Here is a 17,418-nt window from a genome sequence, read left to right on the forward strand (position 1 = left end):
ATGTTTATAGAAATATATAAACGTATATCTATGCATAAATATGCATACCTAGATGAACTAATTAATGATTTATAAAATATATAATATTATGTTACAATTAGGTGCAACCTTTTTTTAAAAACAGAACTTTAACTTTAAATCACTTATCATCATCATCATCACTTCAGCCGAACGCAGTCCACTGCTGGATATAGGTATCCACAATATTTTTTAATATTTGAGGTAATCCGTGGTAAATGGTGTTGGTATTACGATAAGTACTTTTTGTTTATATACTGATGTTATTAATACCCATTGTAATACTGTTTGTTTTCCCAAATAAAAAGAAAAAAAAAACAAGTTCGCGCCAAAAATAGCGTGAACTCATGTGTGTTGTTCATAGCCACCACGCTCGGCAGGCGGGTTGGACCACAGGGCTGGCTTTGTCACACCGTAGACGCTACTACCCGTCTTCGGCCTGTGTGTTTCAGAGCCAGCAGTTAGGTGGTTATGCCACCATCGGTCGGCTTTAAGTTCCAAGAAGGTAGTGGAACTGTGTTATCCCTTAGTCGCCTCTTACGACAGCCACGGAAAGAGAGAAGCTCTATTCTTTACTGTCGTAGCCACATAGCTTAACTTTAAATTTTACCTTTTAATCAAATACCATTAGCTTTTTTAGAACTGCTTTAACCTTTTGATATTATGTAGTCGCTGTCAAAGAGGCGTTAGGTCGACTATCCGGACACATTACCAGACAGTGATTTGTAAGCTATTAATCGTTAAAACACGTGACTAATCACCACTTAGGATCTACAAGAAAACAAGGCATAAAAATACATATATCACTAATGCTTATTATAGATGGACCGTTTAGCCATCTACTAGTCAAGATAGCCGGCAATATTTATAGTCATAAATTAGTTGACTAATCAGAGAAAGGACATAAAAGATAAATTTTTATTATTGCAATTTTTTAATTCTGAAATCAGCAATTAGATTCACAAGTGGCGCTTCAAAATATTTAAATGAGAGTACGTAATAATTAAAAAGTATTTCCGTGTGATTTTTCGGTAGCAGACACATGTAGTACACCGTTGTACGAGCTATCGATCGCCCTTCGAGGTCGAAGTAGATAAGGGCTTTTAGAATCTTAAATCATGAATTTATGATACTCGCGGTCATGTGGGAAATATGTCGGGTATATTGAAACGTGTTTCGTTTTGTGATAAGCTACCGGTTTCATTTAATTTTGTTTATTTATTAAGGCTTTATTATGCTATGGAACTTATAGACAAAGATAATGTTAAGACGATCTTGTCAATAAGCTATCAAGTTTTGGTGAGAGGAATTATAGATTTTATTATAATAAATAGACATATATAAATATACGTTTAAACAAAACTCAAATAAAGAATAATATAAAGCAGTACTGTTTATTAACACATGGATATTAATTGCACAGATGAATTCTAAAATAGACAATTTTTAATATTAAAATTAAAGCTGGTTTAAACGCTGTAATCACATTTTTCAGTCTCATTGAAAACGTTTGGATTTTATAGTATTGTTGTGTATTGTTGATGAATATTGTTTATACAAAACGCCTGCTTACGACGGTATGAAACAGAAAACAAGGACAAATTTTCATTTTATTTATTTATATCGACATTCAATATAAGTATACTCGTGAGCTTAAACTAAAGTTAAATAAAAATATCAACCACTAAAGGTCAATGGTTAAAAGTATATTCGTAGATTTCGTCTATGAGTACGAACCAATATAATTGTGGCCATTTCATTCTCTGCTATCGATTCCAACCATTTAGGTACATATACCATACATTAACAATAAGTTGTTGCTACGAATCTATAAACGATTGTCTTTAATAGCTTTACGATGAATATCTCATCAATTATTACGAAGTTAGTTTCAAACGTTATGCTGTTGGACAGTTTACTAAAGTGCGCTTTGTTGTTGTACAATGAAACAATGATATAAAATGTTAAATGTTGTTACGTAATTTTCGGTTATAATAATAATAGTCAGATAGTAAAATATTACAGTGCTACTTAATAATGTACTTTAGTTACAAAGTACACTTAGAATGTGTGATATTTATCAAACATTTCTACATATATACACTTTTTTATTTAAATATAAATCTTTTAATAACAATAATATTTTATCGTTGTAAAAGTGTAATAAAAAATAAAGTAAATTGAGAAGGCTCTTGATTTTTATATATTAATAGTATAGCTAGATATTGTTTCTAATATTTCACTATGTATTGTAACCTTTTTATTAAATAAAATAAAATTGTATTTGTTACAGGACACAAGGACCCATGTTGTCGTCGAATTATATGAGACTGAAAAGTCTTATGTGGAGGCATTGGAGATTTTAGTTAAGGTAAAACTGAACGATACATGGGTATTAAATATGTCACGGTTTTTCTTAGATGTAGTACATTTAAACTCAAACTAACTGAGCAAGCTTTTGCATTAAAATTCTGTTGAATTTTACCAGGATCTCTATTAGGCTATCCTGTCCACTTATCTTCACAATTTCCAAACCTCCACAATTATCCTAGTTTCCAACTGAGGTTAGATGATTTTAGCACTTTGATTTAATATTTTATCTAAAACAGTTCAAAACATCTACTGAGCATAAGCCGTTTCTCCTATGGAAAATAACTCGACAAACAAGCAATTATTTGTTGACAAATAATTTAGTAATTTAGCCTGTTGAAGATGATTAGAAATTGTTGAAGAAATTTATAAGCTATAAGACATAATTAGTATAGCGAAAAAAGATGGCAGGTGAAACCGCACGAGTCATCAGAATAATATTATCAACTTAATCAGTTACTAAAATTTCGTAACATTGTAGAGTTTTCCAAAAATTTTCCATTTCCATCCCTTACAAAGGAAACCTTATCAAATAGAATTGTGATCTGTATTCAATTGCAATAAAGCGTATTTTCGCTTAGTTGACTCTAGTACGTATTTAAGATGTCACTTTCCTGAGTTATAAGGGCATCATAAAATTATAATAATAACTCTGTCCGTTCATCCGTTCTAAATTAAGTGTCGGGTGACAAATTCATGATATTTACGTCTCCAACGAAATATCAGGGCTGGCAAATGCTTTTGAAAATGGTATAAATTCACCTTATCGCATTGAGGTATTAATTGATTACATACATATATGATTAAGTGGCAAATTGAACGATTAATTATTTGAATAGACTTGTTTGATATTTGTTTATAAATATTGAACATTAAAGACAAACAAAATTTGGGAATATTTTTTTATGAAACACTTGACTCTGATTATTAAATTAATTTCAACATTATAACTGCTATTTTTAATGTGTGACGATTAAAAAAGAGTATCTATAGTATATTTTTATTAATCTTAAAAAAATAAATAAAAAACAAACTTTTCTTCATTTATTCCACACATTGAAATTGTCAAATATTCACACACTGAAAAAAACTTTATTTTGATATTCGTAATTTGATGTTGACTTTATTGCTGTCAAGTAGTTTATGTAATTGCGAAAAAAAAAATTAGTGACAGATACAAAAGTCATTACTTAAATACTATATTAGCGATACCTTACTCCAGCCACGAGAGTAAATTTTCCAAAAAGTATGATTTATTTATTTTTGTATAAGGTCATAGCATTCCATATTCAAATATAAATTTTCGTCACATATGCTTCGTAAATGAATTCTATTTTTACACATTAACTAAAATGATTTTCATTTACACACTTTACAACGATGGCAAATTTTCCGCTTCACCGCAGCACTTAGTGGCACAGCTGTTGATTGTATTACTCCCAGATGTAGCATTACGCAGCGCTAGATTGCTAAATTGATTGCTTAGATATAATAGTTAAATGTATGGACTAATTTTATTATCTATCTTATACCTGAGTTCATAATTTTTAATTACTACGTATAAGAGAGAAGCTATAAAAAAATTTATTAAAGAAGATAAGGCGTAAATGTCACAAATTTAGTATTATCATGAAACAACTTAGGTTATTTACATGCCCGACGTTTCGGATACTTTACAGCAACTATGGTTACCTAAAAATCCTAATAACCCGCCATAAAATTGTTTCATTATAATAAGTGAACTTCGCGTAAACACAAGAAAACCAAAATTTACTATTAAGACGTGCAGACCTATTTTAGTTCAACCTATTACATTTTCTTTATTTACATTCAGTTTTAAAATGTATGCAGCATCTTTTTTTTTGCGTACCCTACGCGGCAACTTGGTTTGGCAATTTTTTCCCTTGTCATTTCCACTTTCTTGATAAAGCCCATACCCTCTTCAAATATGATTAACCTATTTAAAAGTAAAGCTGTACGTGTATTATTTACATACTATAAAAGCTATATAAAAGAAGAACAAGTTTTGTTTGATGTCTTTAGTGCTTTCATAAAAGGTTCTCAATACAGAATTTGCATAAATCAAAATATCACATACTATCGATATTACCTAAAAAGAGTATTTCAATCTAAAAATGTTTTCAATATTTTTGTTTCTCTACCTTCTATAATAATAATAATAATAATAATATTCTTTATTAAAGTAACCAGTGACTCATTTTGGTTAGTAAACAATATTTCTTACATACTATGTTAGTTTAATTATTACAATTTTTTTAAAATAAATAAATGTTACAATACACACGAATCACTGCTGCACCGTTCCATTTGCAACGGCACAGCAATGATTCATGTATATAATCTAAAAAGGATTACTAAGATATAAATTACCCTTCTTATATGATACATAATTTCGTAAAATCACAAACATCCTTAATATTGCGGGACATTCCTTCAAAGTAGAGCGTAATAAATCTGATTCTGTGAAACGGAAAAGGATGCCTCAATACAAATTTTCTCTCGAGTAATTATCATTTAAAATAATTGTGTTTGCAGGCAAATGAAAAAAAACCGACTTCAATTATATCGACAAGTAATACATCGTAGGTAGATGAAAAAATTGTCAAGTAAATACGTATTATCAAAGATTACTCCAAAAGTTTTAATCAGATCTCAATGAAATTTAAATGTAAGCACATGATAAACATCGGCTTTCGATTAAATTAAAAATCATTAAAATCGGTACACCCAGTAAAAAGTTATGCGGACTTTCGAGAGTTTCCCTTGATTTCTCTGAGATCCCATCATCAGATCCTGGTTTTCTTATCATGGTACCAAACTAGGGATATCTCCTTTCCAACAAAAAAAGAATTATCAAAATTGGTTCATAAACGACGGAGTTATCCCCGAACATACATTAAAAAAAATATAGGTATATACGGTCGAATTGAGTAACCTCCTCCTTTTTTTGAAGTCGGTTAAAAATATGCTTATATTTGTGCTTTTATGTTTCTATTCAGAAATACCTGCAACCACTAAAGAGTCCAGATAATGCCAATCTTCTTGATGCGTTCGTCGTGGACGAGATATTTTACCAAGTTCCAGCGATCCTGAACGTTCATCAAGTATTCCTGGAGCAGCTGAGGAGGAGACTGGAACAATGGGATTTGCAACAAAAAGTTGGAGACGTCTTCTTAGATGTGGTAAAGTCCAAATAGTCCTAGGTTCTTATAAAGATACAAAAATTAAAAGCTATTAAGAAATATCGTGTGTAGATTCAAAATCTTAGTGTTTAATTGGAATTTAATATAGTTTCACTTTTTTTTTTAAATATTAATACTGATTAAATATTTGAATGAATATCAGAGTGTCATAAAACTGATGTATATGTATTTATTATTTAGTTTACCAAACCCACCGTAATGGACACGTATATGTCCTTTATCAACAATCTGAAGAAAGCGAAAGAAACGATAAAGAACGCAGCGGCATCGAGGCCAGCTTTTGCAAAATTCCTGGACGCTATGGCGAGGGACCACAAAGGAAAACTGTCACTGGACAACCTCCTTATAAAACCAGTACAGAAATTTCCGAGTTACAAACTTTTAATCGAAAGGCTGATAAAACACACAGGTACATAATATTTAGACAATACTTCTCATTTCTGTAACAAGCTTTCGACACATAATATATAAAAGTTGTATACATTGAATAGGTGTGAATAACCTCTCGTCATTGTATCATCGTTCCAGGGTGGAATTGATTTAAGTCTGGTGTTTTCATTTGAAACGGTTTAGTTTTATAAATATTCAGTTTTAAAATGATTCATCTGGATCATTCCGTGCCAGACGATTAAACGTCTAAATGTTTCTATTGTAAATATAGGTATTATATATAGAACTAACATAAAACTTTTATACTATCGCACCTATTTAAGTCGACATTGTAATGTGGCATTGGTATTTGGTAATTTAATTCACAGATCAATCACATCCGGACCACAAGTTGCTTCTCGAAGCTCAAAAGGAAATTCACGAACTTTTGGAGCTAATAAACTGCACAGAGAGAGAAAGCTTAGAATTGGAACAACAACAACAGACTCTGAGGGATCTTGAACAAATTATTGAAGGACTATCGAATTTGGTGATAGCGGATCGAACATTTATAAGACACGAAATGGTCACGATGCCTTCAGCACAAGGAACCATTAAGGAAAGAGCACTCTTTCTATTCAACGATATGCTTCTTATAACTAGCGTTAAAAGACGAACTGGAACTATAAAGAAACCTATTCCGTAAGTTTTGTCATTTATATATACATTTATAAAAGCTATACACAAAAATTCAGTCAACAGAAGCATAAACTATTGCTACTACTTACAAGTTCAGTTTTAAGCCTATGTTATGCTAAATGACTGCTTTTGTTGGTATTTTATTGTACCTTAAGAGTAGTAATAGTAGGTAATAAACATGGACTTTTGTATTGTCTATCGCTTGCAGCTTTTCTGCATGTCAGTAAATAACATCTTTTTTTAATGCAATACTAAGTTGATATAGAATTGACAATTTTTTGATTTGGTATTTTTAATATTTTCAATTTTTACTGCATTAATTTGATGTCAATAATAATGTCTTGAACTTTGCTGCTAATGTAGAAAAAACAGTCTAACCTGAAATTTTCTGAAGTTTTTTTATGTAACATGCGAGAATCTATAATCCTTTATATTTGAAGTAAACAAAACTGACGGTAATTTTCCTTGAGACTTTTATGTCACAGAATAACTTTCTAGTATCATCAATAGAATACAATAAATACTTTTTGTATTACAGAACATATCAAAGCAGTATAGCGAGTCAGATGGAAGGCAACAAGTATAAACTTCTAATGAGGATATCGTTAACAGATGTGGAAATCGTTAAGGGTGAGTTACATAAATATATCATACTACTAGCTATCCACTAGCTATGCCCGCGACTTTGGCTGCGTGGAATTTGAAATAAATTATTGTTCAGTTCATAGAGATACAAAATAAATAAATTTCTAAAATAAAAGTATCCTAAGTTATTACATCAGCTATCTGCCAGTGAAAGTCCCGTCTGAATCGGTTCAGCCGTTTCAGGAATTAGCCGGAACCAACAGATAGACAGAAAGACAAAAATTGTAAAAAATGTTAATATGTACATCACACTCTAATTTTATTTATTTGTAACAACAAAGGTCTTTAAATCGTACCAATTATTTCTTTAAATAGTCGGATATCAAATTTAATTTAATTATTTTTTTAATGACGTTACAATTGTATCAAATAATACAGATTGATTTGGTTACTTTTTAATGAGGGTGAATTACTCTGATTCAAGTATTATGTTTGTCATTAAATATAATGTTATTGCCTCTACATACAATGCAAGTTGTAATCGGAAGGTCGAGGGTCGAGGAAGAACGAGGGTCTTATTAGAGTTATAAGAAATTGGATGCGATCTTCAATTTTTTGATCTCTGAGGTGTAAAATAAAATCTACGAAATTTTAATGTCATGATATTTCAGCAAAAGATGAAAACATACGTCGAATAATGCACGAAGTAGAAACTTTAACAGAAGATGTGAACACATTAACGCAAATATCAGAACACGTGGCAGCCTTGCACACCCAACACAACCAACTTGAAGAATTAGTTCGAGAGATGCTTCATGTTGTGAACCGACAGCTGTCTGAGAGGCAGAACAGTGATACGCAGCTCTGTTACATGGAGATCAGACTCAATACCTCGTAAGTATTGTTGTGTTGTATGAGCTTTAATTATTTCTTCAGAAATTTAAAGTACATTTTTATTTGTAAGAGCCCAACCTAATCTAAGCTAACTAACATGGGGTAACGCTATTTCAGAAGTGGACCAGAAAATCTTACGATAATATTCCCTAAAACCGAGAAGAGGAGTAATTGGGAGGAACTGATAAATGAGACCAAACAGAAGCTATGTAAGTATAATTATATATCTCTTCTGAGTTTTCATTTTTGATACAATCCTTAACATATGATGTTCTGAAGAAGATCTAAAAACATCATATCATAGTCAAGTTTTAGGACGAGTTTTTTTTTATATGGCGGGGTCGGTAAACGTGTGTACGATCTACGTGATGGTAAACGGTTACTATAGCCTACAGATGCCTGTAACACTAAAAGCCCCGACCCACTCTTGGAGCTTTGGCCACCTTACTTAGCACACGAACACAAAAACGCTTGAAAGCATGCTCTTTAGCTGTGATTTTGAAAACTTTCCCAGAAAGGTTCAATGTGTGTTTCGAAGCTTCATCCGCTTTTATTGTTAATTCTTTACTTATGATGTAACATATCATACCTATACTTTTTCTCACAGCATTAAACAACAAAAATGTTTTAAAGTCGAATTGTTAGAAGCCAATAACAATTCAAACAACCTTTTCGCTTTAATATTTTATTTAAATTTTGGGTTTAATTCAGGTGTATATGGTCAAGAAAGGCCAGCTCCCGAATTCCTCTCCCCGGTCCCGATACGCAAGACTCGCGCCGGTCTGCAGTTCACGTGCGCTGCGCCCACTCTCCCACCGAAAGGACAGTCGCCTGATGTTTGGGTAGGCCTTTCAGTATATACATACATAATATTAGAACGCGGACACATAAAAAAAATCTAATAAATTGATCCAAATCGTTGTAGTACGAAGTGGAGATACTGTATTATTAATAATTGTGTTTGCTGGCAAACGAAAAAAAAAACCGACTTCAATTACATCGACAAGTAATACAACCTAGGTAGACGAAAAAATAATCAAGTAAATACGCATTATCAAAGATTACTCCAAAAGTTGTTATCAGATCTCGATGAAATTTAAATGTGACCATATGATAAATATCAGCTTTCGATTAAATTAAAAATTATCAAAATCGGTACACCCAGTAAAAAGAGCGGATTTTCGAGAGTTTCCCTCGATTTCTCTGGGATCCCATCATCAAATCCTGGTTTCCTTATCATGGTATATCAACAAACTAGTGATATCCCCTTTCCAACAAAAAAAGAATTATCAAAATCGGTACATGCAGTAGAAAGTTATGCGGTACAATACAACGTAGGTCGACGAAAAAAGCGTCAAGTAAAAACGCATTATTAGATATAACTCGAAAGGTAGTTTTTAGATCTGTAATAAATTTAAATGGGACCAAATGACACTCACCACCTTTCGATTAAAAATATTTTTGTCGAAATCGGTCCATCCAGTCAAAAGTTCTGATGTCACATACATAAAAAAATACAGTCGAATGGAGAACCTCCTCCTTTTTGGAAGTCGGTTAAAAAGAAACATTAGAAAAATAGAGAAAAAGTTTTCTTTCGTCTGCTATATTTCAAAAATAATTTTTGACCATACCAAATATCATCAAAGTAATTTAGGAAATTATATTAGCTTTCTCCTTCAGATGTTGCATTTTGTCTTAAAATAAAAATAGATATATTGAACGTTTAAGTCTAGATTATTATATCTACTCATTTCTATGTCTGTAATCCATTAACCACATATGAAAATTATCATTTTTATTGAATTATCTTAACTTTATTAAAATTTTAATGCATTTATATTTTAAAATCAGTAATTTTAGTGGTACTTAATTAATTTTTTTCTAATTTACGCTTCAGCCTGTAGTATCCCACTACTGGGCATAGGCCTCTTTCCCCATGTAGGGGAAGGATCAGAGCTTAATCTATCACGTTGCTCCAATGCGGGTTGGCGGATATATTCCCTACTATGAGTAACGATCGCTATCAGGTATACATGATAACAACCGGGACCGACGGCTTAACGTGCTCTCCGAGGCACGGTGGGGAGACCCACAAGGACTGCACAAACACCCAGACCACAGTAAACACCTGTATGGCCAATACAAATGTTTGTCATGTGCGGGGATCGAACCCGCAACCGCCAGCGCAACAGATACAATCCATGGCTGTGACCGTTGCGCCAACGCGGCGTCGGCGTTTTTCTAATTTACATAGTTTTAATATGTACGATTTTATTTTTGTGTTACCCACACATTAGGAATTCTAAACATTTTTGAATATCATATCAAAAATTGACCGGTATCAGAAATTGATCGGTTCACTTAAACCGAAAATAAAAATCATCATATCAAAAATTTCGATCCAGCGGGTACATCGTTCCATAGCTTAGTTGGCTAGAGCGCCGACACGGTAAGTCGGAGACGCGGGTTCGGATCCCGCTGGAGCGGTCAATTTTTGATATGATATTCAAAAATGTTCACATAGTTTTAATTAATGTATTTATAATAAAACGCTAATTATTTTCATATTTTAGGTGTGCAACAGTGACGGCTATGTCGGCCAGGTCTGTGTACTGACGCTATCTCCTAAGCCGCAAGTAACATCGTGCAACGGCGTCTGCAACGCGAGGATACTGTGTGTGGCGTGTGTCCCGCCGGCGCCAGCGCTAACCAGGCAGCAGACGTTGGATATACCGTAAGAATCATTATTAACTTTGATGATAAACTTCTTTACGCACGTTTGACTTGGGGAGTAAGCTGGTGAATGCGTGACGAGAGCGTTACGAAAAGTGTGATCGGACGAGGCGAACGGAAGCTGAAAGGGAGATATAAGTTAGTAAAGATAGAAAGAGAGATTTACGTTTCTTATATTACTGTAGAAGTTAAAGAAGTTTTACTTCAGGCCATAAGATCCCTAATTTTTAGTAAATTAAAAAAAAAAAACACCTAAATAGCTATAATCGAAAAAATGCAAGCAGTCGTAGATAATTCAGAAATACTACTTCACCTGTACAACTTAAAATGAATTAATATTACTTATTGTTGTAAAATAATTCATTTTTTTTTGTGTCATTTATGATTTTAATGTTTAATTTAGTTAGTATTGTATACAAATAATAACAATTCTAAAAAAGGATAAATAAATCAATATAACACACACACACACACACACACACACACACGATTGTTTGTTCCTACGGTAAGCGACCTAATGCTTGTGTTGTATGTATGTGCTTTTTAAATCGTTAAATTAATAATTACGCTGTTTTATTTACAGAAGCACAAGTTCCTTAAATAGTACTGGTTCCACAAAACCCGGTATTAGCATATCTGACCCAGACGAGAGTTGCAAAAACATTCGACTAGACAGGTATTTGAATATTTTTTTTTTTAATTTCATTTAATTTATAACTTACTTTTGTTTATTTATACTGTTCTTTGTGGCATAGTGGCTTTTGAATCCTGTCGCCACATTTTTAATTAATTGCTTATTGTTAATTTATTGTATCAACTTTGCCTAATCTTATATGTAAAAGGAAAAAAGTACAATATCATTCTAATTCCTGATTGGTATTCTTAACTAATCACTACATAGGTATATCAGATAGAAACAAATCACATATACAACAAATCACATATATAAATTTTGAATTCAGCTCATCATCAAGTGATGATGAAGACGACGGCTCATCAACCAGCGAGAACCAGGATGCTCAGTCCGAGAGGAGCCAAGAGTCAGCCAGCCTTCGTCTCCAGAACCTGACTCTTGGGAACCATCGAACGCTCACTCCGAACCATAGCAAGAGTCTCAGTACTCCACACACTGGTCAGAACGTACCAGTACATCCTGTGATGAAATCCAATTCAAATCCAGCGGTAGACAAACAAGCTATGGGGATAACATCTGGTTAGTTAGTTTCTGGTTCTTATTTGTTAGAAATATAAAATTTAATTTTGTCTTCAGTGTGTTTCTTGACTTATCTCCTTACATTGCACTCTTTTCCTTTAAAGTAATCGAACTAATTTAGAAACACAATGATCATTACCTTAATTCATCGTTTCCTTAACTTCTAATATTTTTAGGATTCGACATACTCTTTTTTTTATGTCACTAATGGCCAGTTTCAATACTCTATCTATCTCTAAATTTGCTTACTAGAGATAGAATTTTGACGTTAACTCCATATAAATTGTGTCAAAAATCTATCGCTAGTAAGCAAATTTAGAGATAGATAGAGTATTGAAACTGGCCATAAGTCAGCAAACAAGCATACGGCTCACCTGATGGTAAGCGATTACCGTAGCTTATAGAACACCTGCAACACCAGAAGCTTCGCAAGCGCGTTGCCGACCCAATCCCCGATCCCCCCAGGAGCTCTGGTCACCTTACTCACCAACAGGAACACAATACTGCTTGAAAACAGTATTATTTAGCTGTGATCTTCTGTAAGGTCGAGGTACTACTCCAGTCGGGCTGCTCCATATTTTGAGCAGACTGCTTCATATTTTGAGCACTCTTATTCCGACAATTGCTATAAAACAGTAAATTTATGTTTTAGTTATCGTTCAAGTTGACTCGTCATCTTAGTAAATCCTTTCTTATTTTTCCTACTTTGTTACGTTAAACTACATTTCATATCAAAACTGCACTGTAATCTGTACATTGTTGTTTGTTAAAAAAAAAATGTTTAAAATCCTTAAGATGTCGAGTTAACTGAGCCCATTAACACCAAATTATTTCCATAACCATATCAAATAATTGCACACCTTCGTAACCAGTAAATTTTTCTTAACCTTACTAAGCAATTCTTAAAAATATGTCTGATTTCATCATCATCATCATTACAGCCTATCACAGTCCACTGCTGGACATAGGCCTCCATAAGTTTACGCCAAAAATAGTGTGAACTCATGTGTTTTGCCCATAGTCACCACGCTGGGTAGGCGGGTTGGTGACCGCAGGGCTGGCTTTGTCGCACCGTAGACGCTGCTGCCCGTCTTCGACCTGTGTGTTTCAAAGCCAGCAGTAGGATGGTTATCCCGCCACCGGTCGGCTTTTTAGGTTCCAAGGTCGTAGCGGAACTGTGTTATCCCTTAGTCGCCTCTTACGACACCCACGGGAAGAGAGGGGGTGGCTAAATTCTTTAGTACCGTAGCCACACAATACAGTACCGTAGCCACACAGTATGTCTGTATTATTTAGTAGTATGTCTGATTTAATTTTCTTAAATCCTGTGTCTGTGTTTTATCTATGCATGTTTTCCTACTATTTAATCATAAAACACCTTTAAAACTTTCAATGCAACTTAGTTCATGGACGCGTGATAGCTGGTATGATTTTTTTTTTCACTTTTAAAATATATTTATAATCTGTGTTTTTAGTTAAGCATATAATAAAAATAATAATAATAATAAATACTCTTTATTGTACACCACAAAGAAACATTACAAAAAAAAGGTGATACATGCAAAGAAAGATATACAAAGGCGGTCTTATCGCTAAGAGCGATTTCTTCCAGACAACCTTTGGGCATAGGACAAAGCGTAGAAAAAGAGAAGCGGTAGGGAAGTGTACAAACAGTTGATAAAGAATTGGCATATAGTTAACAAGCAAAATGATATACAATATAATAATATATACTACATAAACAAAATACTAAAGCATATTTATATGAAGTTTAAGTATTATTACAGAAATTTGTTTTTAAAATTAATTTATTGTACGCTAATTATTACTCTACAGCTGGGTGTAGGCCTTTTTTCATGCTGCTCCAATGTGGGTTGGCGGATACATTCCCTACTATGAGTGACAATCGCTATCAGGTGTACATGATAACAACCCACAAGGACTAATAACCAGACATGACATAAATATTTGTATAAACACAAATATCCACTCCGTGCGAGAATCGAACTCGCGACCGTCGGTGTTTAGGCGCCGCCGACACGGCACACGCAACATTACACCAGAGCAGTCGTCAAAAATAATTAACATTATTAAGATATTTATAACTATCTATCTATCTATGAACCTAACTCATTATCTATTTTTATTCTAACTTGATTGATTACATATTTCTCTTTGATTAGCTTAATAAAATTCACAAAACAAAATTAGTATTTTTACAATTTTCCCATCTAAACTGTGTTAAGACATGTTACGTCACTTATCGTGAAGTTTATAAGTTTATCAACTTTGGAGAATGCGATGGTATAGGTTGTTAAGTTCCTCATTCACCATCGCAAGGGGAGGATCCTCCAGCTAGAGGGTGTTGAGTCTGGCGGGCTAACGCCCCCAACGATTGTTGTCGGGTTCTTGTATATATACTCAATCACTGATAGCTTTGATAGCGCGATGTAGGATACGTCAGTTTTGTCTAGTTTGTATGCCGCTAAATAGATGTCGCTACACAACTTTACAAAGTTAGATGAGAAAATTCAAACAATGATACTAGAATCGGTAATATTAAATACCGTTCTTGATCGCATAGGTACTCTCTCATCACCAGCGAGTCGCCAATCATCAGAAGACAGCGCTACAACAGCCAATCAACCTACGATGTGGCTTGGCACTGAAGACGGCTGTATACATGTCTACAACTGCTTAGACAATATACGAATTAAGAAGAACAAAGTCAAATTACAACATAATTCTGGAGTGCATTCCATTGTGTGAGTATTGGTAAAAAATTATTTTTCAGTTGTATTATCTTGCATATTCATCACTTCAGCCTATCGTAGTCCACTGCTGGACATACGCCTCCACAAGTTCACACCAAAATGGCGTGAACTCATGTGTGTTGCCCACAGTCACCACGCTGGGCAGGCGGGTCGGTGACCGCAGGGCTGGCTTTGTCGCACCGAAGACGCTGCTGCCCGTCTTCGACTTGTATATTTCAAAGCAAGCAGTTGGATGGTTATCCTGCCATGGGTCGGCTTTTTAAGTTCCAAGGTGGTAGTGGAACTGTGTTATCCCTTAGTCGCCTCTTACGACAGCCACGGGAAGAGATGGGGTGGCTATATTCCTTACTGCCGTAGCCACACAGCTTATCACACAGATTGTGATATTCACGCATATCTTGAATATTACCTACAATTATTTTATAAAAAGTGACGCAGTTTGTAAGTGACAAAGTTTATATATTCATATATATTTCAATGTTAATAGTATCAAATATTAATCACTACTTTTTGTTACAGTTTCGTTGAGGGAAAAGTTTTTGTGGCGCTGGGAAACGGTGATCTGGTGGTATATTGCAGAGATATAGGTAACGGAACATTTGTAATACGATGAATAATTTAACAACAATTTTGCCTGTCATAAACCGTGGATAAGACGTTTTTCTATGTGAATTAAAAACTTTCAATCTTCTTAATCCAAGAAAGTATTCAATTTAGTTCAATTTAGTATTCAATGGACGTTCATCTTAGTCGTCTATTGGTTGGGCGATTTAAAATAAACTCAGTGGTGAACCTTTGTGTGGGGGAGGTGATGACTGTTTATTTAAAGATTTAATGCGTAATTTTTTGCCGATTCTTCTCGCCGAATCTATGTTCCGAATCGGTGGTAGCTTCACATTTAACTATAGTCAATTATTGTAAAGTGAATATAATTTTAAGTTTTCCAATAACTCTAATATAAATTCCTTAATATTATTTTAATTTTGCAACTGTACAGGTTACTTTATTTCTTAAACAGATATACGTGTAATGTCGTGTCTAGGATGTTATGATACCAATAATAATATATTTTCAAATGGCGATTATAATTTTAATTTGTACAGAAACGATCCAAAAGTGCTTTTAAAGGCTGTTCTGAGATAGTTTTTGTTTTTGGTGTGTGTGAAGATGGTTCGTGGTCGGAGCGCTGCAGTATCCCGGTGGGGTCGAACGCGGCGCCCGTCAGCAGCATGCTGCTGTCGGAGGGCAAGCTGTGGTGCGCCGCGCACTCCTCCATCAAGATTATAAACCCGCACACCTTGCAGGTATTGAGAGCTTGGCTTCATATATAGATAAAGGTAGATAATATTTTCAGAAGCTTTGTGACTGTTTAGCTGACATCTAAAAATTTGCATACTCCACACGAGTACTGTATTCAGTACAATGTGTCGTGACTTGCAAAGCGAACTCAGCCGCAACGCAAGATTTCATGGTTAGATCTAATCTTCACAGTTTTTGTTGAGTTTTTGGAATATGGTAGAAATGTAGGTGCAGGATCCACTGGAACCAGCAACATTTTCAAAGTGGTCTATGAGATAAAGTTTGATAACCGCTTGTATAAAATTTCATTAAAATATTGTTTAATATAATGTGTGCAGGGTAGAAACATAAAAAAACGGTTTCTTTAATATTAATACTTCAATATGAATACTTTGAACTGCGGTAGGGCACAGCAGGAATTTCCTGCTCAAAATATAGAGCAGCCCGACTGGGGTAGTACTTCGATCTTATAGAAGATCACAGCGAAATAATACTGTTTTCAAGCAGTATTGTGTTCCTGATGGTGAGTAAGGTGTCCAGAGGTCCTGGGGGTATTGGGGATTGGGTCGGCAACGCCCTTGCGATGCCTCTGGTGTTGCAGGCATCTATAAGCTACGGTAATCACTTACCATCAGGTGAGCCGTTCGCTTGTTTGCCGACCTAGTGGTATAAAAAAAATAATATATTATTATTATTATTAATAATATTGTATAAGTATGTGTATTTGTATTCGATAGTTGATATTGTTCTAGGTGACACTAATTATCACTTCTCTGTGTACACTTCCCTACCGCTTTTTCACTACGCTGTGTCCTATATGCCCAAAGGTTGTCTGAAAGAGATCGCTACTCTAGCGATAAGACCGCCTTTGTACACTGTTTTTTTATTTGTATCTAGCTGACCCGGCGAACTTCGTATCGCCTAACAGTGACTTTTAAGTATTATCACAAATCTTTTGTGTGGGAGTATAGAAAAGTGTTGTTTTTAGACTTTTTCAGGAAATTAAATTTTTTTTTTGAATTTTTCTCTCCGTAAGAACCATCCTCGTACTTCAAGGAATATTTAAAAAAAAGAATTAGCGAAATCGGTCCAACCGTTCTCGAGTTTTGCGCTTAGCAACACATTCAGCGACTCATTTTTATATTATAGACTAGCTGACCCCGAAAACGTTGTTTTGCAATATGTTATAAATCCCTTCCCCTTTATAACTTAACTTAAAAATTGATCCAGCCCTTTCGTT

At 34.1% G+C, this 17,418-nt stretch overlaps 1 protein-coding gene across 1 annotated transcript in view; it reads left to right on the top strand.

Annotated features, from left to right (window-relative positions):
• The window catches only part of LOC123664093 (rho guanine nucleotide exchange factor 17), an 89,731-nt gene that overhangs the window by 66,792 nt on the left and 5,521 nt on the right, over positions 1–17,418 (top strand). The window contains exons 3-17 of the mRNA XM_045598706.1: positions 2,312–2,389; positions 5,409–5,591; positions 5,793–6,021; positions 6,371–6,683; positions 7,219–7,310; positions 7,937–8,159; positions 8,277–8,368; positions 8,871–9,001; positions 10,733–10,893; positions 11,476–11,568; positions 11,855–12,105; positions 13,509–13,529; positions 14,690–14,870; positions 15,399–15,466; positions 16,047–16,183. Of these exons, the coding sequence (XP_045454662.1) occupies positions 2,312–2,389; positions 5,409–5,591; positions 5,793–6,021; positions 6,371–6,683; positions 7,219–7,310; positions 7,937–8,159; positions 8,277–8,368; positions 8,871–9,001; positions 10,733–10,893; positions 11,476–11,568; positions 11,855–12,105; positions 13,509–13,529; positions 14,690–14,870; positions 15,399–15,466; positions 16,047–16,183 (2,253 nt within the window). The remainder of the gene's footprint in view (positions 1–2,311; positions 2,390–5,408; positions 5,592–5,792; positions 6,022–6,370; positions 6,684–7,218; positions 7,311–7,936; positions 8,160–8,276; positions 8,369–8,870; positions 9,002–10,732; positions 10,894–11,475; positions 11,569–11,854; positions 12,106–13,508; positions 13,530–14,689; positions 14,871–15,398; positions 15,467–16,046; positions 16,184–17,418) is intronic.

The sequence above is a fragment of the Melitaea cinxia genome, chromosome 21 (assembly GCF_905220565.1).
Source record: "Melitaea cinxia chromosome 21, ilMelCinx1.1, whole genome shotgun sequence".
Taxonomy (NCBI): Eukaryota; Metazoa; Arthropoda; class Insecta; order Lepidoptera; family Nymphalidae; genus Melitaea; species Melitaea cinxia.